This window comes from Spinacia oleracea, chromosome 4 (assembly GCF_020520425.1).
Source record: "Spinacia oleracea cultivar Varoflay chromosome 4, BTI_SOV_V1, whole genome shotgun sequence".
In the NCBI taxonomy this organism is placed as follows: domain Eukaryota; kingdom Viridiplantae; phylum Streptophyta; class Magnoliopsida; order Caryophyllales; family Amaranthaceae; genus Spinacia; species Spinacia oleracea.
The window spans coordinates 120701342-120728438 of record NC_079490.1 but is presented as its reverse complement, the minus strand read 5'-3'; the positions used below and the strand labels follow the sequence as shown (position 1 = coordinate 120728438).

Sequence of the window (27097 nt, the reverse complement as noted above, 5' to 3'; positions counted from 1 at the left end):
TTAACAATATGCAACATATAGTACTAGATCGAGCGCGATTATCTGATTTAGATTGTATTAAGGGACCTAGCATGATAATCCAATTTCCCAACATATTATCTTTATTAGGCGTGATAGAACAATCAGATTTAATTAGTTTAACAGTTCATAAAAGGGCGAGGAAAGCAATTAAACCATGGAGAAGGGACACATTACGACGCACCCTTGAGAGGTGCGTCACGGTTCTCAGAAAACTAACCACTTTGACTTTGCTATTTCTCCTTTTATTTAACGAATCTCAAATTATGGGACGGGATACGTTCTGTTCGATTTATGGATCGATTGCGACAGAACGCGTGATCAGTTTTGCAGCGTGAGGCTTAGGCTTATGGGTTTAGAGTCAATACTCAGAATAATAATTGTGTGTTGTTTTCACGTCGAACTTGGGCTATATTTATAGAAAAGAGTTCGTGGAAAGATAGAATTGTAGATCTCTAATCCACGAGGAATTAGGAAAGAACACGTCCCAGGTAATTTCAGCGCCCAGACCTGGGCGCCGAAGATTTCGGCGCCCAGAGCCAGGCGTTGAAAATAGGATCTGGGCTATTTTCTTAGTCAGATTCGGATTCCTAGAATCCGGAGTATTTGAGACTTAATCGAGTCTTTTAGTGCGTATTAACCTTGTGACGGAATGCGTCTGGGCCCGTTACGAACTCTAGGCTCGTTAGGATTCTAATTAATACGTAACTCTCACTTTCGAATCATATTAGGAATAGGATTCTCTCGCAATTTCTATCTCATTTAGGATTTATGTTGGAGTGCAACACCTAATTCTGACAGGTTTCTATCTTTTATTACTTGCCACTTTTAACAACTACCCTTTACGGAAGTTACTATTTTTAGCAGGTTTCTATAAATAGCAGGTTTCGGGTGAAATGAAAAGGGGTGATCGAGATTCGTTATTTTATAGGAGATGCGTTGTCAAGTGGAGATTTATGTTTTCATCATCGAACCTTCCCTTTCGGGAATGGGGACAAAAGTAGGTGTCTACAGCAACCAATTTTGCCAAAAGGGGTGAAATTGCACATGCATCAAGTCCAGTCTTCAAAAGCACAAGGAAGACAAAACAGGACATGCGAAATGGTACGTGCACTAATGTTAAACTTTGCAGGAACCGGCGAATAAAACGGTTCGGGTTGCAGAATGTACTTAACAATTTTCTGACCCACGGTTATGTACTTTGACTTTCGTCTAATAAGACTAATTATAGACTTAGTCTTTTAGACTCATTCAAAGTGGGGGCTTATGTAGACCCCTAAAAAGTTCCCTCCCAAAAGCGTCTTATGATCGGACTTAATCAACTTTGTTTATTTAGTACGACCTTAATCATTTGGGTCCGCACTCATGAAAAGGGGAAAGAAATCATTTCACAACTTCATTAATCATTATAAATTTCATAAACATTTTTAAAGGGCCCATTCCAACTACTAAGCCATAAAGTTGTCACAATCAAGCCTCAACAAGATCGGTATAACCAAAACCAAGATCATTCCATCCATATGATCTTGATTAGCTGGCAATTAATACTTCATGGTTGGATACCCCTTCAAATAGTATTTTCATTCACATATCATAAGCTCAATACTGATTTGTAACGAAAAGGTTATGAGTCATTTACTAAAACTGAATCGTTTTTTAAAACTCTATATGGTTCACTACTTGGGACTTATCTTGAGTTTTACAAATGATAAACCAATTATTTTAATTGGTTTAGAAAGCAGAAATCTGTAGCGTTCCAACAAGCTATCATAGGCCTAAAAATGAGCCCGGGCGAGCGAGATATTATCTAATCAATCCATCGCTCATGAAGATTTCCAAAATCTTCAGAATAATTCCAGCAGGCCGTGTTGGATTCCAGCGTATTACGCTGGAGCCAGCAGTCCAGGCTGGGTGTAACGCCCCATATTTTAAGGTCGAAAAAATTCGCGCATTGATGTGCAAAATGCTATTTTCTTATTAAAATTTTATATTTATTTAATAGTTAATATGAAATGTGTAAATTAATTTGAAATTATATATTTAAAATATTTTATAAATTTTAAATTTTTATTATGGTACAAATGATTGAATTTCGTTCATTTGTTTTGCTAGCGCTAAATTTTAGGTATAATACACCAATCGTAACAACCAGCTCTTTATGAAAGTGAGCACCAACACATGTACACTTAAAACCAATCACTTGAAAATATACATATCCATCCATTAACAAAAAAATCCATAAATATAATTCTTATATCTGAATCAAAAACCTTTTTTTCTGTCAAAAAGCTTCTGTTATGAATTTATTCTTGGAAATTTTCATATGAAATCATTTTGATTATGTTGAATTATTAATCATACTTTTTTGGTTGGATTAAAAGGAAAAAAAATCATACCACTGAAGGAAATCTGCCCTTGGTCCAAGTTTTCATTTAATGCGAAGTCTAATAAATGTGGTTCAGTATTGATTAAACGAGTTAATTATTTAGTGAGATCAAGTGATCTGAATGCCTAGTTAGAGGCAGCTTCAGTTCAAGTGACATTAACAATATTAATGCCACAACTTACTCTTGAATAACCCGTAGGGTCACACAAATAGTGCGTGGACGGATCCCGTATAGGTAATATAAAATTCAATAAATACTCAAATAATGGATTTTAAAAAATGATGGATGTTGGTTTCAGTGGGAGCTAAACAAACCATCAAAAGGCAAAGACGAGCATATATGTCTGAAACGAAGATATTCCGAAAACGGAAATATGGTTCGAATTGGAAATTTATTAGAAGTGGAAATATTACTATAATTGAAAATATTACAGGAAACAAATATATTGTTTCGAAATGTAGTTCATAAGTTGAAGAAGGTGAAGTTGGCACTTAAAGAGCTGAATAGGAGTGGTTTTCCTGATATCCAAGCTGCTGATCTTCAAGCTTATCATGACATGGTTACAGCTCATAATGCAATGCATCTACATCCTGCTGACCAGACACTTGCTGATGCAGAAATCATTGCAGTACAGAATTATAAAATTAAGCACCAAGCTTAATTATTTGGATTTCTTGAAACAAAAGGAAAAAGCTGCATGGCTTAAAGATGGTGATGAAAATACTTCTCTCTTTCACCAGAGTATCAAAGCTAGGAATGTTCATAATCAGGTTTACAGTATTCATGACATGGATGGGGTATGGAGAGATAATCCTACAGATATTTCCCAAGCTTTTTCGAATTATTATACTGATCTGTTGGGTACCACCCATACTGATAGAAGACATGTGCTTAGGCATATTGTTCATTCTGGTCCTATGGTTACTGATGCTCATAGGGCTATCCTTAATGCTCCATACACAACTGCTGAAGTGAAGAAGGCATTGTTCTCTATTCCTGGTGTGAAAGCCCCAGGTCCTGATGGATTTGGTTCATATTTCTATTAGGATGCTTGGAATATTGTTGGAGATGATATTATACGGTTGTGCTTGATGTTCTGCAGCAAGGAAAATTGTTAAAAGAGCTTAATCATACAGTCATTACTCTCATTCCTAAGACTAAATCTCCAAAGAATGTGAGTCAATTCAGACCCATTTCTTGTTGTAATACTCTTTACAAGTGTATTACTAAGGTAATTTGTGGTAGATTGAGACAGATTTTGCCAGATTTGATCATTGAAAATCAAGGGGGGTTTGTCCATGGTAAATACATAGTTCATAATATCATGGTGGTTCAGGACTTGGTGAAGCAGTATGGTAGGAAGAGTGCTAAGCCTAGCTGCATGATGAAGATTGGTCTTCAAAAAGCCTATGACACAGTGGATTGGGAATTCCTTAAAGAAATGCTTGTACACTTGGGGTTTCCTAGTGATTTTTTGGCCCTTGTTATGGAGTGTGTATTCACTCCTAAATTCTCTTTGATGCTCAATGGGACAATGCATGGTTTCTTCAAGTCAGAAAGGGGTTTAAGACAGGGAGATCCCATGTCTCCTCTATTATTTGTTCTCTGTATGGAGTATCTATCCAGAATCCTCAATAGAATGAGTGAGTTCCCTCAGTTTCAGTTCCATCCTAGGTGCAAAGAAATTAAGCTCACTCATTTATGTTTTGCAGATGATCTAATCTTGTGTAGTAAAGGTGAGTTCCCCTCTATGTATCTTTTGGTTCAAGAGCTTTTGAGCTTTTCTCTGCTTCTTCTGGTTTATTGGCCAATAAGCAGAAGTCTTCTATCTATTGTTGTGACATGTCTGAGAATGATATCACCAGAGTTGTAAATGTTTCTGGTTTTACTAGGAGTAAGCTTCCTTTTAAGTATTTAGGAGTTCCCATCTGTGCTAAAAGAATTTCAGTAGCTCAATGTGATGTTCTAGTGGATAAGATGATTGCTAGGATCAAAGTGTGAAGTTCAAGGAATCTCTCCTATACAGCAAGAATGCAGCTCATTAATTCTGTTCTTATGAGTGTGCATATGTACTGGTCTTAGGTGTTTATACTTCCCAAGAGATTATTGCAGGAAGTCACTAAGTTTTGTAGATCATTTCTATGGAGTGGCCAGGCTTATAGTCATCAAATTAGTAATATCTCTTGGGAAAGTTCTTGTTGTGATAAGAAACAGGGTGGTCTTGGCTTCAGAGATGTGATCACTTGGAACATTGCAAACATGGGGAAGTATGTTTGGGCTATTGCCTCTAAGCAGGACAATGTTTGGATTAATGGATTCATGTTGTGTACATTAAAGATGGGGATTGGTGGGATTACCTGCCTGCAGCTTCTGCTAGCTGGTATTGGAAGAAGATATGTGCCATAAAAGAAAGGATCAAGTTAGTTTATACTCAGGCTGAGTTTACTGCTATGCCTCATTATTCTGTGAAAACAGTTTATGAGAAGATTATTGGGCCAAAACCTCTGATTCATTGGGATACCATGGTTTGGGATAGGTTGAATATTCCCAAACATAGATTTATATGCTGGTTGGCAGTGCAGGGTAGGCTCCAAACCACTGCAAAATTGGCAAGATTTGGTGTAAGCAATTCTGCAGCTTGTTTTCTCTGTGGACAAGCTGATGAAGATCATACTCACTTGTCTTTGAGTGTCCTTACAATAGCAGGTGCATCATTGCACTTAAAGCTTGGTTAAGAATTTCTTTTCCTTCTTGTAAGCTGAAGCAGCTTATGAGATTCATTAGTCATGGCAGATTGTCTAAATTCAGGAGGCAAGTTGGTTTTGCAATGTTAGCTGCTGCAGTTTATTCTGTTTGGACAAGCAGAAATAGTAGTTTTTGGAACTCTTCAATCCCAACTGTGCAGAATATTGTAGTTAGGATTAAGACAAATGTTAGAGATCGAATCTTGTTTATGTAGGGGAATACAGTTAAACATACATAACATGTGCAGAACAATCCCCAAAGCCAGGAAACATGTATAAATCACAAATCAAGCAAACTTACATTCGAAGCGTATTTTCCCGAGTAATGTATCAACGAACACGAACAACGAACTCCACTTGTCGTTCCTCTACTTGGTTCACCGACACATTCAGACCCGTTGATAATCGTAGCTTAGACAATCACTCAAGAGTTTTTACTTTTCGGGATGAACAATTTTCACAGAGAGAAAACTGAAGAACGTAATATTAGAATTAGGTTTAGGGTTTCTGGAAAACTGATTGTGGGTTGTGTGTTGTGTGTAAAAATATAATAACTAAATATTATATTATTGTAACTGGCCAAGACAAGGCCTTGATCGGCCACACTTGCACACTCGGCCTCACAGACCCGCGCACAGCCATCACGCTGCAGGCCGAAGCCCACAACGCGCACAGCCGAGCAGCTGGGCCATGGGCCTCGCGTGCTCGCTGATGTGTTGTTGTTGCTTGTTGCACGCTTATGCCACGTCACGGGCTGGCCTGCTCGCTTTGCTCGCTAGCTAGTTGGGCCTTGCGCGCTTGCGCGCTTGGCTCGACGGGACGGCAGCTCCGATGCTCCTCGTATGCGCGACTAATGCCTTATGACTATTAATTATCGTATCTTATACGACGAATCACCGTCGTACGATACAATTATTCGTTTCGCCCAGCTTACTAATATTCGCGATACGATATACGATTCCGATGCAAGGTCGTATCGTATAATACGTTTTCCAAAACTAATTCCCGAAAAGCTATTAAATGAATTTCCGATTCATTTAATTCGGTGATCTGTTACATGCCATTGGTGTGACCTTGTAGGTTCAGTCAAGAGTAAGTTGTGAGCTTAATATCTATTAGAACTCACTGATCGGAAGCATTGCTCCAGCTAGCTATTCCGATCACTTGATCTCACTGAATTAATTGTTCGCAATTAATTTGAACCTTGGTATTAGACTTAATGCACCTTCGGTGAAGGACATATTTCCTTCACTCTCCCACTTGTCATTCATACAAGTGTGCATTCACATTTCTTTGTCACTTAGTGTTACTTACTGAACATAAGGTAAGATCCAAGCCATCCTTATTAGGTCCAGAAGTGTTTCTTGGATTAAAGAGCTCAACTATTAAACTTTTACAGAAGGTTATGCCTTAACCATTCTGAGCACGACCATGCATTTTCACAGTATCTAACTCTCCGAGAGGCCTTGTTACACAACAACAGCATATCCTATCAAAGATAGGAGGACAATCCATTCTTGTAATCTACGAACACTCACTTTGATTCATAGTACACCCAATGATTGCTTTTATAGCCTCCTTTTACGGTGCGACGTTTAGCAAGCATCAAAGCGGACTAATTCTCAAACGAGCAGACATAATCGCTCATGTTCTGAGGAATGGTTCTAATCACCATTAATGAGAACTACTTATGACATGACTTTAATCTCTTAAAGTGTTCTCATGGTCAATCCGATACAAGATCCAATAAGTATCTATGCAAAAGATTCTGACATCCAGTCAAACTAGTTCAAGAAACAGAACCAAAAATCTACTTGCAATCTAATCTTCATTAATCATTGGTCGTCCACCTTTCAATGACCTGGATTAGGGATCCTTTGTGACTTTAATATTCAAGTTCACTTATGGGTGTTTCTTTGTCGAAGAATCCATCTTGACATCCCATTTGAATGTTTTGAATCACATGGACTTATCATTTAATACTAAACCAAAATTAAATGAATATGAAATAATAAATTTCATAAATATGAAATGGTTTAACCAATTGTTTTAAACATAGATCTAACAAATGTTCTAAAACAAAACTTAGAAAATCAAAGCCAGTCTCCAACATGCTTGATTCCCATGGTTGCTACATGTGCGTTGTGCTTCACTTGTGGCAACGGTTTAGTCAATGGATCCGCGACGTTGTCGTCAGTTCCAACCTTGCAAATCTCGATTTCTTTCCTTTCAACGATCTCTCAAAGAATATGAAATGGCCGCAGTACGTGCTTGGACTTCTGGTGGCTCCTAGGCTCCTTTGCCTGGGCAATGGCTCCGCTATTGTCGCAATACAAAGCCACTGGTCCTTTAATGGAGGGGATAACTCCAAGTTCTTCGATGAACTTCCGAATCCAAACAGCTTCCTTTGCGGCTTCTGAGGCAGCAATGTACTGGGCTTCAGTTGTAGAATGCGCAATAGTGCTTTGCTTAGCACTTTTCCAGCTTACTGCTCCGCCATTAAGGCATAACAAAAACCCAGACTGTGATCTGAAATCATCTCTGGCGGTTTGAAAGCTTGTGTCCGTATAGCCCTTAACAATCAACTCATCTGTACCACCATAAAACAAAAACTGATCCTTAGTCCTTTTCAGGTACTTTAGGATATTCTTGGCAGCAGTCCAATGTGCCTCACCTGGTTCTGACTGGTACCTGCTCGTTGCACTGAGTGCGAACGAAACATCCGGCCTTGTACAAATCATATCATACATGATGGATCCAATAGTCGAAGCGTGTGGAATTCCACTCATCTTTCTACGCTCATCAGATGTTTTGGGACACTAAGTCTTGCTTAGATATGTGCCATGTGACATGGGTAGATGGCCTCTCTTGGCTTCCATCATATTAAACCTATCTAGCACTTTGTCAATGTAAGTGCTCTGGCTTAGTCCAATCATCCTCTTAGATCTATCCCTATAGATCTTGATGCCCAATATGTACTGTGCCTCTCCTAAGTCCTTCAGTAAGAAACACTTTCCAAGCCAAGTCTTTACAGACTCCAACATAGGAATGTCCTTTCCAATAAGCAGTATGTCATCTACATAAAAGACTAGGAATGCAATTTTACTCCCACTGGCCTTCTTGTATACACAAGATTCGTCCTGATTCTTGATGAAGCCAAACATATTGACTGATTCATCAAATCGTTTATTCCAACTCCTTGATGCCTGCTTTAGTCCGTAAATGGACTTCTTAAGCTTGCATACCTTTCCTTGGTTCGTTTGATCGACAAAACCCTCTGGCTGCATCATAAACACAGTCTCTTCAAGAACACCATTCAAGAAGGCAGTTTTGACATCCATTTGCCATATTTCATAGTCATGTAACGCGGGAATCGTAAGGATTATCCGAATAGACTTAAGCATCGCGACTGGAGAAAAGGTTTCATCGTAGTCAACGCCGTGAACTTGCCAGTAACCTTTTTCTACCAATCTAGCTTTGTATATGTATACAATTCCATCTTTGTCTTTCTTCAATTTGAAGACCCATTTGCATCCGATAAGTGTAAACCCATCTGACAAATCTACCAAATCCCAGACTTGATTTTCAGACATGGAGTCTCTTTCGGATTTCATGGACTCTAACCATTTAGTGGAGCTTGGGCTCGTCATAGCTTACTTGTAAGTCATAGGTTCGTCACTATCTAATATGAGAACGTCTAAGTTTTCAGTCAAGAGGACGCATGTCCATCTGTCCGGCTGAACCTTAGTTCTATTTGACTTACGAGAGGCAACAACGTTTTGAGGAACTACTCCCACTGGATCTTCTAAATACCTTGGAGGTTATTCATCCTGAACTACTTCTAAAGAGTTCTTGGTTCGTTGTTCGTCTCGAATCTCTTCGAGGTCTATTATTCTCCCACTTGTCAATTTGGAAATATGTTTCTTTCAAAAAAAAAAACTGTCACGAGCAACGAATACCTTGTTGTCTGACTTGTTGTAGAAGTAATACCCCTTTGTTTCTTTTGGATACCCAACGAAGAAACATTTATCAGATTTTTGTTCGAGCTTGTCCGAAATTAATCGCTTGACATATGCTTCGTAACCCCAAATCTTTAGAAAAGACAACTTTGGAAGTTTCCCAGTCCATAATTCATATGGAGTCTTTTCAACAGCTTTTGACGGAGCACGATTCAGTGTGAGTGCTGCTGTTTGCAACGCATATCCCCAAAATTGTAAAGGAAGTTCGGCTTGACCCACCATTGACCTGACTATATCGAGTAAGGTCCTGTTTCTCCGTTCCGACACTCCATTCCATTGAGGTGTCCCCAGAGCAGTCAATTCAGAAAGAATATCGCATTCTTTTAGATGGTTATAAACTCGTGGCTAAGATATTCACCTCCTCGATCCGATCTTAAAGCTTTGATTTTCTTGCCATGTTGATTCTCTACTTCATTTTGAAATTCTCGGAATTTCTCAAACGATTCAGACTTGTGTTTCATTAAGTAAATATAGCCATATCTACTGAAATCTTCTGTAAACGTTATGAAATAGTTGAACTCCCCTCTAGCTTTCGTACTCATAGGCCCACATACGTCCGTATGTATTAGCCCTAGTAGTTCGCTTGCTCTTTCTCCCACCTTTGAGAAAGGTTGCTTTGTTATATTGCCAAGTAAACAAGATTCCCATTGATCAATCTTCTCTAAGTCGAATGATTCTAGAATTCCCTTTCGTTGAAGTAATTCCATGCGCTTTGTGTTTATATGGCCTAATCGACAATGCCACAGAAATGTGAGATCGGAATCACCAGTTTTAGCCTTTTTAGTATTTATGTTATAAACGTGTTTGCTCGTATCTAGCACATATAGACCATTTTCTTGTTGTGCTGAACCATAAAACATTCCATTCAAAGCAAAAGAACAACTATTGTCTTTAAATTGAAAACTAAAACCTTTAGAATCCAAACTTGAAACGGAAATAATGTTTCTGGTGATACTAGAAACATAGTAACAGTTTTCTAGTTCCAAAACAAAACCACTGGGCAAAGAAATAAAATAAGATTCTACGGCTAATGCAGCAATCCGTACTCCATTTCCCACGCGTAAATCCATCTCTCCTTTATCAAGCCTTCTACTTCTCCTTAGTCCCTGCGAATTTAAAAAGGTTATGTCGCCTTGTGTTTCCCACGAGGGAGATATGGCATGTGACGCTCCGACTAAATTAGGGTTTTCGCTGCTAATTAAAGATAATTAACCTAATTAATGGTGTTTAGAAGTCGGGGCTTTACAGTTTGGTATCAAAGCCAAGGTTCTGCGACCATAAGTGTTAGCCCTTACGGGTTTTGCACGAAATAAAATTCATTAGGCTTTAAGCAAGAATTTTAAGGAATAAGTTAAAAAGAATATGTTAAAATCAAGTCAAGTTAAAATGGAATGAGTGTGAGTGTAGGAACGGGATTAAAGGGATTTATTCTCCTGTTATTTATGTTTTCCTGATTGAATATGTTATGCGAAATATCGAAGCTCACAACAAGCGCAACATTCACGATGGCGACAACGCTAATATTATTTTAATTTAGCTCTCTCTCTCTTTGGATCCAAACTTCCCTTGTTTTCATGTTTATTATGTCATGTTATGAGTTTCCTACCCTAGACAGACTAGGCAAAGTTTAAGCATTACTGTTTTCTTGGAAGAAGTTAAGTTAAGCACGGTGCGAACACAAAGATTTTGTGGGTATGAATTGTTTTGAGGAATTTTAATGGTTGTGGAACCTTTAAGGATAGTATAAATGTTTAAGTACAAAATGAGCATAATGTTGTATTTCACGAGTGGTGGATCACTAATTAAGTTGAGGTTATTATAGGTTTAAAGTGTTCAAATTATGAATGAAATGGATTCTAGTGTTACCTTCCCGTGTTTTTCCATGATGAATATTTTGGTGTATAAGTACAAAAGTCTAGTATCTAAAAGATGATTGATATCCCTCTATTAAGGAAGCTAAGAAGTTAACATAAATGTTATGAACTACGTGAGTTATGGTAGAAGACCCGTTTTAGTTGACACATGAATAAGATTTTGAGGATTTTATCAAAAAGAGTTATCAGGAATTAGTCTATCGAAAAGATTGAATGATAGAATGTCGAAAGAGCATGAGTTTGTATTTCGTAAGTGGCGAATCAACAATTAAATCGAGGTTTTAAGCATTGAAGTTATGATTGAAATCGATTCTTAGATTACCATTCCGCATAATTTCTAAGGATTGTTTTTATGTATTTATCTGAAAAGATGCTTGATAATCTCCATAAACAAAGCTAAGCGAGAGAATTTAAGGTTTTGCAAAATGTTATGTGGAAAACATGATTTATGGTGATCGAAAAGACGAAATTGAGTTTGCATATAAAGCGTTGAAGATTCTACCAAAATGAGTTATCAAGAATTAGTCTGTCTATCAAGTTGATGATATCAATAAATATTATGAAATTCGAAATGAATTATGAATGATTGAGGAATGCAATGGAATTGAGAATAGGAAATCGACAAAATGACATGTCTATAAAACCAGGTAGTCTGAACTAAGTTTTCTGGAAGATAGATTGTTTCTGATAAAGGCACACTTGATGACTTAGCATTATCCGCGAAATTCGAGGGTTGTCTACCTTTAATACTAAGAATAAGTAACGAAGTCGTATGTCCAACGATGTATTTTCTGTCACGTGATTGACTCGAACCCCTGCAACGAACATAGTCAACAAATTTATTCAACGTAGAAGAAAAGATCGGAGATCGAAATCAAAACGAATCAAATAAAGAAAGTCAACGACAACATTCCTGCAGCAAAGAAGCTCAAGAGCAAACGAAAACGCAATATCTCCAAATAGTCGCCTAAAAATGATATAATGCACGAATGACAATGTTTTATGTAAACGTGTTATGAAAACCATGCTCGTGGGTTAGATCAAATGATTATGATATGAATGTTATGCTTATGTTGAATGTAAAATTTTCAATTATGTCTTTATAATATGCTTTGTGGAATATGTTTATGCTGATACGATTGTATTGGTAATCTAATCGTTATACAAGGAAGCCGTCTTCGATGGAAGTTCTCCTGAGCTCAGAGTACGAGATTGTTATAATAAATGATTTTTACAAATTATTTGACTATTATAATTGTTAGATAAATATTTTATTTTCATTATATATATCTTAAGAATTATAATTTTGTATTAAAAACATTACTATTTTTGGTGGAAAATATTTTCAAACGGGATCTCACAAAGTAAAATGGGAGCCTAGTCTATGCTAACAAGTTTGCCCCTTTTTATGTTCTTTGCTCTTCGATCCTATTTTATGAAGTAAAGTGGAGATACGAAAGACGATGGCGGAATGTAATTGACCTTAATAACGATTAAGGATCAACATATAATTTTGCCCCTTTTGTATTCTTTACTCTTCGATTCTAGGTCTCGAGTTGAAGCGGAGTTATGAAAGAAGATGGCGGAATGAAGGCTAGACATTGTCAGAATTGAAATAAAATTGTGAGATCTTTGTTTTAAAATAAATATCATACTTTTACTCGAATGTTTTCGATTTTCAAACAATAATTTTATATGTCTAATTTTCAAGTTTCGAGGACGAAACATTTTCTAAGGGGGTAAGAGTGTAATACCCGAATTTTTAAAACTCGATTAATTATGCTTAATTATTTTTATTTATTTTAAAATCGTTTTAAATCCTAATTTTAACTTTGATTTGATTAACGAAAGTTTTATTTGAGAATTTTAATACTTTTACCCGATATATATTATTATATAATTGTATATTTACGAGCTTAGCTACATTTTAAACCTTATTTCGTCATTTATAAAATAATTTAACGTTTTTATTAACGATAAATTTTATCGAAAACTTAAATTTATTAGCATTTTGTAAAAGAATTATTTTGATAATAACTCTTATCCATAGTCATTTTTCTATTTTCATTTAATATCCAAAATAGCAATAGAAATTCTGAAAATCGGTCCAATATTGCATATTTACAAAAATATCCTTTGACTGCATTGTAAACTAAGTCAGCCCTTCTTTCTCTTCTTTTTCTGCCGTGTAAACTTTAGCAAATGGCAGCCATGGAGCTTGCCATCTATACCACCTACTAGCTCTAGCCCTGCTGATTCACTCCCCTAAAAACACTAGATTTCACTACTCATCACCTACCTTTTTCTATTTTCTTACATTTGTCAATTGTAAGTCCTGCAAATGAGATCATTACTTACATAAATGGGCACTTTGTATTGCTCTAAATACCATCCCAATTAGACTGAAAAATCAAGATCAAACAACCCTCAATTTCTGATTCACCATTAAAACCAGTGAAGTTTTCTTACCATTTTAATTACATTATTCTGAGCAACCCACGAGCACCCATTAACACCACCCGTTGAACACCGTTCGTAGGAATGTCGGATTTCAACCCACCTCCAATAAATACACATCATCGTTGTTATAATCCCCGACCACCGCCCTTCCTCTCTCTCAACCTCTCCTTCTCGCCTCTTCCTTTCTCTCTCCTCCGCGGCACCTCCGCCTACGGGCACTGCTAGTACTACCACCCAACACCACCACCAATGACTAGCCTCTTCCGGAATAACTTTGTATGTCGTATGTGAGCCGCACAAAAAACCACCTTCTCCTCCTGATATTTTCCTTTTCGTGCCTTTGTAGACCGAAACCAAAGTCGGTTCCTGAAACCAATTGTAAAAATTGTTTGAACCTGTATCACTACTGTATGTTTGCATCCTTGTTTAAAAAAAAGCAAACATTCTTTATCATTGGCCCACTATTCCCCTAAGCCCAAAGTACATAAATGGTATTATTTCTAAACCTTTTATTTATTTATTTATTGTTATATTTTAAATGAACTTTGGTAGTAATGCAAGCTTTCTAAACGTCATTTATATGATATTTATCATTTCAAATAAAAGAGGTACTTAAACTACTTATGTCTCTAAACTAAAATATTAATTCAGTTATACATATTTTCATATTACAAGTATAAATAATCCTGGAGCTCGGGATAACGGTCCATCGAATAGGAAATATAAACTATGGTTGAGGTAACATCTATTGTTAACACCCACAATTACCTTATGAAATGTGTTTTATGAGATTATGAAATATGTTTATAATGATGTATTTTTATTGGATTGTGGGATATGAAATGTATTTATGAAGTGTGTTTTATGAATGATGATATTTAAATATGTTTATGAATGATTTTATAAGATGATGTTTATGTGTTATTAATAAGATACGAAACATGATAAATACAAGTGTAACCGGTTCTTGCAATTAGTGGGTGTGAGGGGGTCGAAAAAGCACGAGGCTAATGCATGACCTCGTCCCTCGTGGGTGTGACGATTCTTTTTATTCAATCAAGTGTAATTGGATTTCCTGTGAGTTTACACCCAATTGACTAGTAATATAGGAGTCGCCATTCAGTTTTTAACGACAATGAGAAAAACTGACAAAATCCGGTTATCGTGACATAAAGGGAGTGCAATTATGTTTGACCACGACGGCCGTAGGTTCCCTTGTGATCCCTGGTGTGGGGATCTCTCAACATACACCCGCAAGGTAGAGATTGAGGGTTCGGGGGACTGTAACTACCGAGAGGTGTACTCGCTCGTCGATAACTCCAGATGCAGGATATCCTTACTAGCTCAACATAAACAATTGAAGGGACATGCGTTAACTATTTAACTAATCTGAGTTGATTTTAGCAATATGCAACATATAATACTAGATCGATCGCGATTATCTGATTTAGATAGCATTAAGGGACCTAGCATGATAATCCAATTTCCCAAAATTATTATATTTATTAAGCGTGATAGAACAATCAGATTTAGTTAGTTTAACAGTTTATAAAAAGGGCGAGGAAAGCAATTAAATCATCGAAAAGGGACACATTACGACGCACCCTTGAGAGGTGCGTCACGGTTCTCAGAAAACTAACCACTTTGAATTTGCTATTTCTCCTTTTTATTTAACGAATCTCAAATTATGGGACAGGATACGTTCTGTTCGATTTATGGATCGATTGCGACAGAACGCGTGAATAATTTCGCAGCGTGAGGCTTAGGCTAGGGGTTGGAGTCAATACTCAGAATATGAATTGTGTGTTGTGTTTTCACGTCGAACTTAGGGCCCTATTTATAGAAAAGAGTTCGTGGAAAGATAGAATTGTAGAACTCTAATCCTCGAGGAATTAGGAAAAAACACGTCCCAGGTATTTTCAGCGCCCAGTGCTGGGCGTCAAAGATTTCGGCGCCCAGCTCTGGGCGTTGAAAATAGGATCCAGGCAATTTCAGCGCCCAGGGCTGGGCGTTGAAATTGATGTTTGGGCTGTTTTCTTAGTCAGATTCGGATTCCTGAAATCCGTAGTGTTTGAGACTTAATCGAGTCTTTTAGTGCGTATTAATTTCATGACGGAATGCGTCTGGGCCCGTTACGAACTCTAGGCTCGTTAGGATTTTAATTAATACGTAACTCTTATTTCCGAATCATATTAGGAATAGGATTCTCGCAGTTTTCTATCTCATTTAGGATTTATGTTGGAGTGCAACACCTAATTCTGACAGGTTTCTATCTTTTATGACTTGCCACTTTTAGAAGCTACCCTTTACGGCAGTTACTATTTTTAGCAGGTTTCCATAAATAGCAGGTTTCTATAAATAGCAGGTTTCGGGTGAAACGAGAAGGGTGATTGAGATTCGTTATTTTATAGGAGATGCGTTGTCAAGTGGAGATTTATGTTTTCATCATCGAACCTTTCCCTTTCGGGAATGGGGACAAAAGTAGGTGTCTACAGTGGGGTTACTATTTCTAGGTCGTGCACGTACCTCCGTACCGCGGGCCATCCAACAAGGGAGAGTGCTCCTTGAGGGTTACCGCAAGCTAAAAAAGAAAAGAAACTATTTAGGTACGGGCGTATGTCCAACAAGGGAGAGTGCTCCTTGAGGACTATCGCAAGGTGGGAGACGTCCCGCAAGGCTAACTTGTCAGTTACCAAGTAAAATAAATGTTTTATGAAAGATAATGGGAACTATTAAAGTTTCAAGTTATAAATGATGTTTTATTATAATTCTTTATGAAAGTGATTTACTATATTCTATTCTCCCTGGTTGCAAAGTAAATAAAATGAATTGAAATAAGTTTACGCTGTTAGGGTAGTATGTTACTGGGCCTCGGCTCACGATGTTGCTTTTGTTTTAGGTACGAAGAAGATCATGGGATGCCTTAGAGTGAGGATACAACCATCAAACTTACGATCGATGTCTAGTAATGATAACTATGTCTCACTAGTAATAATGGATGTATTAATTAAACACTAAGTTAATTTCAAGTATTGAGTTAGATTTTAATATCAATCTTTGATCAATGTTAGGAATAGTTATTAAAGTTTATTTATAATTATTCGAAATTAAGTATGTTTACTGTTACTCAACAGTAGTCAGTAAATTTAAAAAGGTTATGTCGCCTTGTGTTTCCCACGAGGGAGATATGACATGTGACGCTCCGACTAAATTAGGGTTTCCGCTGCTAATTAAAGATAATTAACCTAATTAATGGTGTTTAGAAGTCGGGGCTTTACAGTTTGGTATCAGAGCCAAGGTTCTGCGACCATAAGTGTTAGCCCTTACGGGTTTTGCACGAAATAAAATTCATTAGGCTTTAAGCAAGAATTTTAATGAATAAGTTAAAAAGAATATGTTAAAATCAAGTCAATTTAAAATGGAATGAGTGTGAGTGTAGGAACGGGATTAAAGGGATTTATTCTCCTGTATTTATGTTTTCCCGATTGAATATGTTATGCGAAATATCGAAGCTCACAACAAGCGCAACATTCACGATGGCGACAACGCTAATATTATTTTAATTTAGCTCTCTCTTTCGCTTTGGATCCGAACTTCCCTTGTTTTCATGTTTATTATGTCATGTTATGAGTTTCCTACCCTAGACAGACTAGGCAAAGTTTAATTATTACTGTATTCTTGGAAGAAGTTAAGTTAAGCACGGTGCGAACACAAAGATTTTGTGGGTATGAATTGTTCTGAGGAATTTTTATGGTTATGGAATCTTTAAGGATAGTATAAATGTTTAAGTACAAAATGAGCATAATGTTGTATTTCACGAGTGGTGGATCACTAATTAAGTTGAGGTTATTATAGGTTTAAAGTGTTCAAATTATGAATGAAATGGATTCTAGTGTTACCTTCCCGTGTTTTTCCATGATGAATATTTGGTGTATAAGTACAAAAGTCTAGTATCTAAAAGATGATTGATATGCCTTTATTAAGGAAGCTAGAAGTTAACATAAATGTTATGAACTACATGAGTTATGGTAGAAGACCCGTTTTAGTTGACACATGAATAAGATTTTGAGGATTTTATCAAAAAGAGTTATCAGGAATTAGTCTATCAAAAAAAATGAATGATAGAGTGTCGAAAGAGCATGAGTTTGTATTTCGTAAGTGGCAAATCAACAATTAAATCGAGGTTTAAAACATTGAAGTTATAATTGAAATCGATTCTTAGATTACCATTCCGCATAATTTCTAAGGATTGTTTTTATGTATTTATCTGAAAAGATGCTTGATAATCTCCATAAAGAAAGCTAAGCGAGAGAATTTAAGGTATTGCAAAATGTTATGTGGAAAACATGATTTATGGTGATCGAAAAGACGAAATTGAGTTTGCATATAAAGCGTTGAGGGTTCTACCAAAATGAGTTATCAAGAATTAGTCTGTCTATCAAGTTGATGATATCAATGAATGTTATGAAATTCGAAATAAATTATGAATGATTGAGGAATGCAATGGAATTGAGAATAGGAAATCAACAAAATGACATGTCTATAAAACCAGGTAGTCTGAACTAAGTTTTCTGGAGGATAGATTGTTTCTGATCAAGGCACACTTGATGACTTAGCATTATCCGCAAAATTCGAGGGTTTTGTACCTTTAATACTAAGAATAAGTAACGAAGTCGTATGTCCAACGATGTATTTTCTGTCACGTGATTGACTCGAACCCCTGCAACGAACATAGTCAACGAATTTATTCAACGTAGAAGAAAAGATTGGAGATCGAAATCAAAACGAATCAAATAAAGAAAGCCAACGACAAGATTCCTGCAGCAAAGAAGCTCAAGAGCAAACGAAAACGCAATATCTCCAAATAGTTTCCTAAAAATGATATAATGCACGAATGACAATGTTTTATGTAAACGTGTTATGAAAACCATGCTCGTGTGTTAGATCAAATGATTATGATATGAATGTTATGCTTATGTTGAATGTGAAATTGTCAATTATGTCTTTATAATATGCTTTGTGGAATATATTTATGCTGATATGATTGTATTGGTAATCTAATCGTTATACAAGGAAGCCGTCTTCGATGGAAGTTCTCCTGAGCTCAGAGTACGAGATTGTTATAATAAATGATTTTTACAAATTATTTGACTATTATAATTGTAACGCCCCGACCTCTAAATTACTTATTAAAGCATAATTAGCAGCGGAATTAACCTTATTTGGTCGGGACATTACCTGCCGTAATTCTCTCTTGGAAATTACAAGGCAACACCATACATAAGCCATAAAAACCTCCAATTTAATATAATAATCCTTTATATTCTAAAAATAAAAGTACATAACTTACTAAATGTCTTTAATTAAACTATTATAACTTTAAGCATAAACTAGGTGAATTTTATTAAAGTGAAATTCCTCGCCTCTACTCGTTTCCATCGATCCCCGCAGTACCTAAAATGGAAAACAAAACGGTGAGCCGAAGACTCAGTAACGACTACCCTAGCAACGTAAATTCATTTCAACTCATTTTATTTAATAACACAGGGAGAATAGAATAAGTAAAACATTTAATAAAACATCATAATAAATTCATTCATAAACTTTTCAATGAAAACGTCATTCATAAACTTTTAATTAACATGCTAGTTGTCGGCAAGTACGAACCGTGAAGGAATTCTCCACTGGGCCTGGGCCCTGAGCCTGGGCTCATCGTAACATGGGGCCTGGGCCCTGAGCCTGGGCTCATAAACCATGGGAGCCTGGGCTCGTAATCCATGGGTGGACAGGTGTCCGTGGTGCATGCATGACCGATAGATAGGAAGATGGTAGTTTATATACCGCCAGACAAACCAGGTCTTTCACTTTCATTTTATCATGTTTTATGTAATTTTACCAAGCCTTGGCTTGTATTTCAATTCGAAATAACATAACTCATTTAGCTCATAAAACATCATTTTGATCCTGGGATCAATAAACATATCATTTCTTTCAAAGCATTGCATAAACATAATTTTATGAGAAAACTCAATCAAATCATATTATAATAAACAATTCAAACGAATCATATTTCATCCCACAATCCATAAAACACATCAAAACATTTAATTCATAAATTCAACCATAACGTCATAATTTTCATAATACATTTATAAGGGGATTGTGGGTACTAGCAATAGCCGTTACCTCAACCGTAGTTTTATACTTCCTGTCTGATGGATCGTTCTTCCTGAGCTCCAAGTCCGATTTCTTTCAGAATATTAAATTTATTGAATTAGTATTAAACGATAAATAATCTAAAATTAATATTTTATAAATAATAAATTTTATAAGTAATGAATTTATAATTAACGAATTTTAATAAAAAGTATATTTTCGAAATTTAATGAAAATATTATTAATCGAAATATCAATCGAAATATATTTTATATTTCATAAGCCGATTTTCATGAAAACATTATATAAATTCGGTTTTTGATACATAAAACTAGTAACTTATTTTCGTAAAATCAATAATTTAACCTGAAAAATAATAACGATTTATTAGTAACTAATTATATAATAACAATTATTAAAACATGCAAATTCATAGTTTAAAAATCTGAAATTACAATTTAGTTTTAACTTACCAAGGCCCAAATGAAAGTGGCCCAACTTAACTATGGTTTTTAAGGAGAATAAAACCAAAAAAAACAGAAATTGGTTTTGGTGAAGCAGGGCACGGAACAGAGGGAAAGGGAGGGGCACGAACAGAGGAGAAAGGGAGGAAAGAGAGGAGGGAGGTGGCGGCTGGTTGGTCGGCGCAGCAGGGTTGCGCCGAAGGTGACGGCGATGGTGGTGGTTGGTCACGGCGGAGAAACAGCAAGGAGGGGGGGAGAGGGAGATTTGTGCGAAAAGAGGAGAAGAGGCAGGGGAGTTTGAGGGAGGGGTGTCTCGGGTCAGTTCTTGCCGGCGACTCGCTGGAGATTGGGGCAAAGATTGATTGATGATGGCGGTTGTGGTAGTGGTGGCGTGACGACGAGAGAGAGAGAGAGAGGAGGGAGCGCGACTTGGGCAAAAACAGGGGAGTTTTCTGGAGGTTTTTCGTTCGGTTTTTGGGGAGGAGAAAGGGAGGTGGCGAATGTATGGGCGGCGCATCATGGTTGCGCCGGTGTTGGTGATGGTAGAAGGTGGTGGGGCGTGGCGTTGGTGGTGCGACAAGCGAAAGGGAGGAGGGAGCAGGGGAGTGCGTGAGAGGAGAGGGAGCAGGGGGACGGTGGAGTGCGTGCGGTGGTGGTGGTTGACTGAAACAGCCCGATGGTGTGGCTGGGTTGTTGGATGTGGTGGTCAAGGTGGTCACGATGGTGGTTTGATGGTAGTCAGTGGTTGAGATGGTTGTTGTTGGTGGTGGTTCGAACAATGAAGGAACAAGGGAATTGATTTCTCAGTTTTATTAATTGATTTTGGTTGAGAACAAAAATTGAAATTGATTGTCTGATTATAAAAAGTCAAGAAGAGTGAAGAACAAGGTGCATTACTTGAGGTCCAAGGAGTGAACCTGGACAGATTTGAGGGAAGGAAGGAAGGAAATTCCTTCCTGGTTTATACGTGGTGAGCAAGGGAAGAAAAGAAATGGAATTTTGGTTATTTGAGGGCATTTTCGTAATTTCACAATATTAGGCAAAAATTCAGAAATTGTTGTAATTTTCAGAAATTTATAAAAATAGAAATGTTTAATTAAAATCAAGTTTTAAAATAATTCTTTATAAAAAAAATATCGTTAACGAAAAATAAATTTAGTTTCCGAATAAAATAAGAACGTTTCGAAATTATTCAAAATTCGAAATAAATTACGAAATAATTAATATTTAAAGAATAGCTCAAGCTCGTAAATTTGAAATTAAATTATAAACTGAAAAATAAATCGTGTAACAATATTAAAAATTCAAGCGAAATAAAACTTCGTTAATTAAAATAAAGTTCGAATTTAGGACTTAAAATGATTTTAAGTTAAATAAAAATAATTAAGCATAATTAATCGAGTTTTAAAAATTCGGGGTATTACATTCTTACCCCCTTAGAAAAAGTTTCGTCCTCGAAACTTGAAAATTAGATTTATAAAATGATTGTTGAAAATTGAAAACGCTTGAATAAAGGCATGATGTTTAAAACCAAGATCTCACAATTTTATTTCAATCCCGACAATGTCTAGCCTTCGTTCCGCTATCATCTTTTAGGACTCCGCTTCAACTCGAGACCTAGAATCGAAGAGTAAAGAATGCAAAAGGGGCAAAATTATATATTGATCCTTAATCGTCATTAAGGTCAATTACATTTCGCCATCGTCTTTCGTATCTCCACTTGATTTCATATAATAGGATCGAGGAGCAAAGAACGTAAAAGGGGCAAACTTTTTAGCATAGACTAGGCTCCTATTTTACTTTGCGAGACCCTGTTTGAAAATATTTTCCACCAAAAGTAGTAGTTTTTAATGCAAAATTATAATTCTGAAAATATATGTATATATAATGAAAATAAATATTTATCTATCAATTGCAATACTCAAATAGTTGTAAAATTTATTTATTATAATAATAATCTCGTACTCTGAACTCAAGAGAATTTCCATCGAACACGGCATCCATGTATGACGATTAAGTATCACAAATAAAATCATGTTAGCATAAACAAAATTTATAAAGCATATCATAAGTACATAACCCTTAATTGAAAATTTCACATTCAACATAAGCATGACATTCATAACATAATCATTTGATCTAACACACGAGCATGGTTGATTCATAACACGTTTACATAAAACATCGTGATTCGTACGTTATATCATTCTTAGGCGACTATTTGAAGATATGGCGTTTTCGTTTTGCTCTTGAGCTTCTTTGCTGCAGGAATCTTGCCGTTGACTTTCTTTATTCGATTTGTTTTGATTTTGATATCCGCTCTTTTCTTCTACGTTGAACAACTTCGTTGACTACGTTCGTTGCAGGGGTTCGAGTCCAATCATGTTACAGGAATTACATTGCTAGACATGCGACTTCGTTATTTATCCTTAATATTTTAAGTCGGTAAATCTCGTATTTTGCGGATAACGCTAAGCCATCAAGTGTGCCTTTAACAGGAACAATCTAGCTCCTAGAAAACTCAGTTCAGACTACTCGGTTCTATTGACATGTCATTTTGTCGATTTTCTATTCTCAATTCCATTGCATCCCTCACTCATTCATAATTCTTTTCGATAACATCCATTGATATCATCAACCTAATAGAAGGACTAATTCTCGATAACTTGCTTTATATGCAAACTCAATTTCATTTCCTCACCATAAATCATACTTTTTCTCACAACATTTTTGCAAAACTTACATTCTCTGGTTCAACTTTTCTTTTATGGAGATAATCAAGCATCCTTTCAGATAATTACACAAAAACATTCCTTATAAATGATGCAGAAGGTCAACCTTATTGAAAGACCAATTCTTGATAACTTCTTTTTAAAATTCTCAGAACTTCATGTGTAACCTTAATTTCATCCTTTCACCATAAATCATGTTTGGTTGCGCATAATATTCTTGCACAACTTTTAAAATTCTAGCTTAGCTTCCTTAACATATCTGAAAATACACTTAGGTACTTGCAATCGCAAAAACAATCATTATAAAGGGCGCGGAATAGTAACTCAAGAATCAATCATACTTGAACGCTTTAAACCTTGAATAACCTTGATTTAATCGATGGTTCACCACTTACAAAATTACAACTCATGCTCTTTCGGTACTCTATCATTCAATCTTTATTGACAAGCTAATTCTTGGTAACTTCTTTTGGAAAAATCCTCAAGATCTTATTCATGTGTCAACTCAAATAGGTCTTTTATCATAACTCATGTTGGGTTCATAACACTTATGTATAACTTCTTAGCTTCATTAATAGGGGCATATCAATCAGCTTTTAGATAATAGGCCTTTGTACTTATAAACACCAAAATATGCATCGGAAAGGTAGACCAAGGATCACTTTTATTCATAACGTTAACACGTTAAACTTCGAATAACCTCATCTGAACTGGGGATCAACCACTCATGAAATACAACCTTATGCTTGTTTGGCACTCTAACATTTATACCATCCTTAAATCTTTCATAAAAGTTCCTTAAAACAATCCATATCCACAGAATCTTTGAGTTCGAACCATGCTTAACTTAACTCCTTCTAAGAAAATAGTAATACTTCAACTTTTCCTAGACTGTCTAGGGTAGGAAACTCATAATATGACATATAACAATAAAAGTGAAATCAACTTCAAAGCGAGAGAAAACTAAATTAAAATAATATCAACGTTGGCATCATCTTTGTCTTTCATCATGTAAGCTCTTACATATGTTGACGGGCGTGATGGATTTAGCATTGTTGTTGCTTCGTTCCTGATTGGTCGAGGTTAATGTTCCGGTATTCGTTGGAGGTGGTTTAGGACAATCTTTAACGAAATAATCTTTTCCTTGACATAAATAACAAGTATTCGTTTTTCGCACGATATTCGCTTCCATTCGTTAGAGCATGTCGAAAGTTTCGAGTAGTTGATCCGTATGATTGATCTAGTCTTTTAAATTCCATCGAATTGGCTTGCGATCAAAGATTGGTGGATTCGAGGGTGAAAACTTTAAATAGTGACGCATTTTCGTTCGCATTAGTGACTTTCTTTTTCGAGAATCTTTGACCACTTCAGTTGACAACGTACTTGCAGTTCTTAATCGTTCCATCATCTCCTTGGAGTCTATTATAGATTGCTCGTCATAGAAATCATCATAGGGGACATCATTGTGGGCGACGTTATCGTGAATGTTGCGCTTTGTTGTGAGCTTCGTTCGTGGCATCGTTGGTAAGTTCGATAATCGATATTTCGCATAACATATTCAATCAAGAAAACATCAAAATCATAAGAAATGGATCCCTTTTATCCCGTGCGTTCCTACGCTCACACTCATTTCATTTTTTTTTTTTTTTTTTTTTTTTTTTGGCAAGCACTCATTTCATTTTAACTTAACATGATTTGAACATATTCTTTTTAACTAAACTCTTTGCTTCAAGCCTATTGAATTATACTATGCGCAAAACCCGTAAGGTTTAGCACTTATGGTCCAGAACCTTTGCTCTGATACCAAACTGTAACGCCCCGACCTCTAAATTACTTATTAAAGCATAATTAGCAGCGGAATTAACCTTATTTGGTCGGGACATTACCTGCCGTAATTCTCTCTTGGAAATTACAAGGCAACACCATACATAAGCCATAAAAACCTCCAATTTAATATAATAATCCTTTATATTCTAAAAATAAAAGTACATAACTTACTAAAAGTCTTTAATTAAACTATTATAACTTTAAGCATAAACTAGGTGAATTTTATTAAAGTGAAATTCCTCGCCTCTACTCGTTTCCATCGATCCCCGCAGTACCTAAAATGGAAAACAAAACGGTGAGCCGAAGACTCAGTAACGACTACCCTAGCAACGTAAATTCATTTCAACTCATTTTATTTAATAACACAGAGAGAATAGAATAAGTAAAACATTTAATAAAACATCATAATAAATTCATTCATAAACTTTTCAATGAAAATGTCATTCATAAACTTTTAATTAACATGCTAGTTGTCGGCAAGTACGAACCGTGAAGGAATTCTCCACTGGGCCTGGGCCCTGAGCCTGGGCTCATCGTAACATGGGGCCTGGGCCCTGAGCCTGGGCTCATAAACCATGGGAGCCTGGGCTCGTAATCCATGGGTGGACAGGTGTCCGTGGTGCATGCATGACCGATAGATAGGAAGATGGTAGTTTATATACCGCCAGACAAACCAGGTCTTTCACTTTCATTTTATCATGTTTTATGTAATTTTACCAAGCATTGGCTTGTATTTCAATTCGAAATAACATAACTCATTTAGCTCATAAAACATCATTTTGATCCTGGGATCAATAAACATATCATTTCTTTCAAAGCATTGCATAAACATAATTTTATGAGAAAACTCAATCAAATCATATTATAATAAACAATTCAAACGAATCATATTTCATCCCACAATCCATAAAACACATCAAAACATTTAATTCATAAATTCAACCATAACGTCATAATTTTCATAATACATTTATAAGGGGATTGCGGGTACTAGCAATAGCCGTTACCTCAACCGTAGTTTTATACTTCCCGTCTGATGGATCGTTCTTCCTGAGCTCCAAGTCCGATTTCTTTCAGAATATTAAATTTATTGAATTAGTATTAAACGATAAATAATCTAAAATTAATATTTTATAAATAATAAATTTTATAAGTAATGAATTTATAATTAACGAATTTTAATAAAAAGTATATTTTCGAAATTTAATGAAAATATTATTAATCGAAATTTCAATCGAAATATATTTTATATTTCATAAGCCGATTTTCATGAAAATATTATATAAATTCGGTTTTTGATACATAAAACTAGTAACTTATTTTCGTAAAATCAATAATTTAACCTGAAAAATAATAACGATTTATTAGTAACTAATTATATAATAACAATTATTAAAACATGCAAATTCATAGTTTAAAAATCTGAAATTACAATTTAGTTTTAACTTACCAAGGCCCAAATGAAAGTGGCCCAACTTAACTATGGTTTTTAAGGAGAATAAAACCAAAAAAAACAGCAATTGGTTTTGGTGAAGCAGGGCACGGAACAGAGGGAAAGGGAGGGGCACGAACAGAGGAGAAAGGGAGGAAAGAGAGGAGGGAGGTGGCGGCTGGTTGGTCGGCGCAGCAGGGTTGCGCCGAAGGTGACGGCGATGATGGTGGTTGGTCACGGCGGAGAAACAGCAAGGAGGGGGGGAGAGGGAGATTTGTGCGAAAAGAGGAGAAGAGGCAGGGGAGTTTGAGGGAGGGGTGTCTCGGGTCAGTTCTTGCCGGCGACTCGCCGGAGATTGGGGCAAAGATTGATTGATGATGGCGGTTGTGGTAGTGGTGGCGTGACGACGAGAGAGAGAGAGAGAGGAGGGAGCGCGACTTGGGCAAAAACAGGGGAGTTTTCTGGAGGTTTTTCGTTCGGTTTTTGGGGAGGAGAAAGGGAGGTGGCGAATGTATGGGCGGCGCATCATGGTTGCGCCGGTGTTGGTGATGGTAGAAGGTGGTGGGGCGTGGCGTTGGTGGTGCGACAAGCGAAAGGGAGGAGGGAGCAGGGGAGTGCGTGAGAGGAGAGGGAGCAGGGGGACGGTAGAGTGCGTGCGGTGGTGGTGGTTGACTGAAACAGCCCGATGGTGTGGCTGGGTTGTTGGATGTGGTGGTCAAGGTGGTCACGATGGTGGTTTGATGGTAGTCAGTGGTTGAGATTGTTGTTGTTGGTGGTGGTTCGAACAATGAAGGAACAAGGGAATTGATTTCTCAGTTTTATGAATTGATTTTGGTTGAGAACAAAAATAGAAATTGATTGTCTGATTATAAAAAGTCAAGAAGAGTGAAGAACAAGGTGCATTACTTGAGGTCCAAGGAGTGAACCTGGACAGATTTGAGGGAAGGAAGGAAGGAAATTCCTTCCTGGTTTATACGTGGTGAG

At 36.5% G+C, this 27097-nt stretch overlaps 1 protein-coding gene across 1 annotated transcript in view; it reads left to right on the top strand.

Annotated features, from left to right (window-relative positions):
• The first annotated feature begins 1065 nt into the window (after positions 1–1065).
• LOC110806057 (uncharacterized) overlaps positions 1066–27097 on the top strand; it is a 30568-nt gene continuing 4536 nt past the window's right edge. Inside the window, exons 1-9 of the mRNA XM_056842158.1 lie at positions 1066–1122; positions 2839–3033; positions 3092–3406; positions 3508–3579; positions 3661–4079; positions 4175–4400; positions 4488–4785; positions 4881–5095; positions 5164–5337. Of these exons, the coding sequence (XP_056698136.1) occupies positions 1066–1122; positions 2839–3033; positions 3092–3406; positions 3508–3579; positions 3661–4079; positions 4175–4400; positions 4488–4785; positions 4881–5095; positions 5164–5337 (1971 nt within the window). The remainder of the gene's footprint in view (positions 1123–2838; positions 3034–3091; positions 3407–3507; positions 3580–3660; positions 4080–4174; positions 4401–4487; positions 4786–4880; positions 5096–5163; positions 5338–27097) is intronic.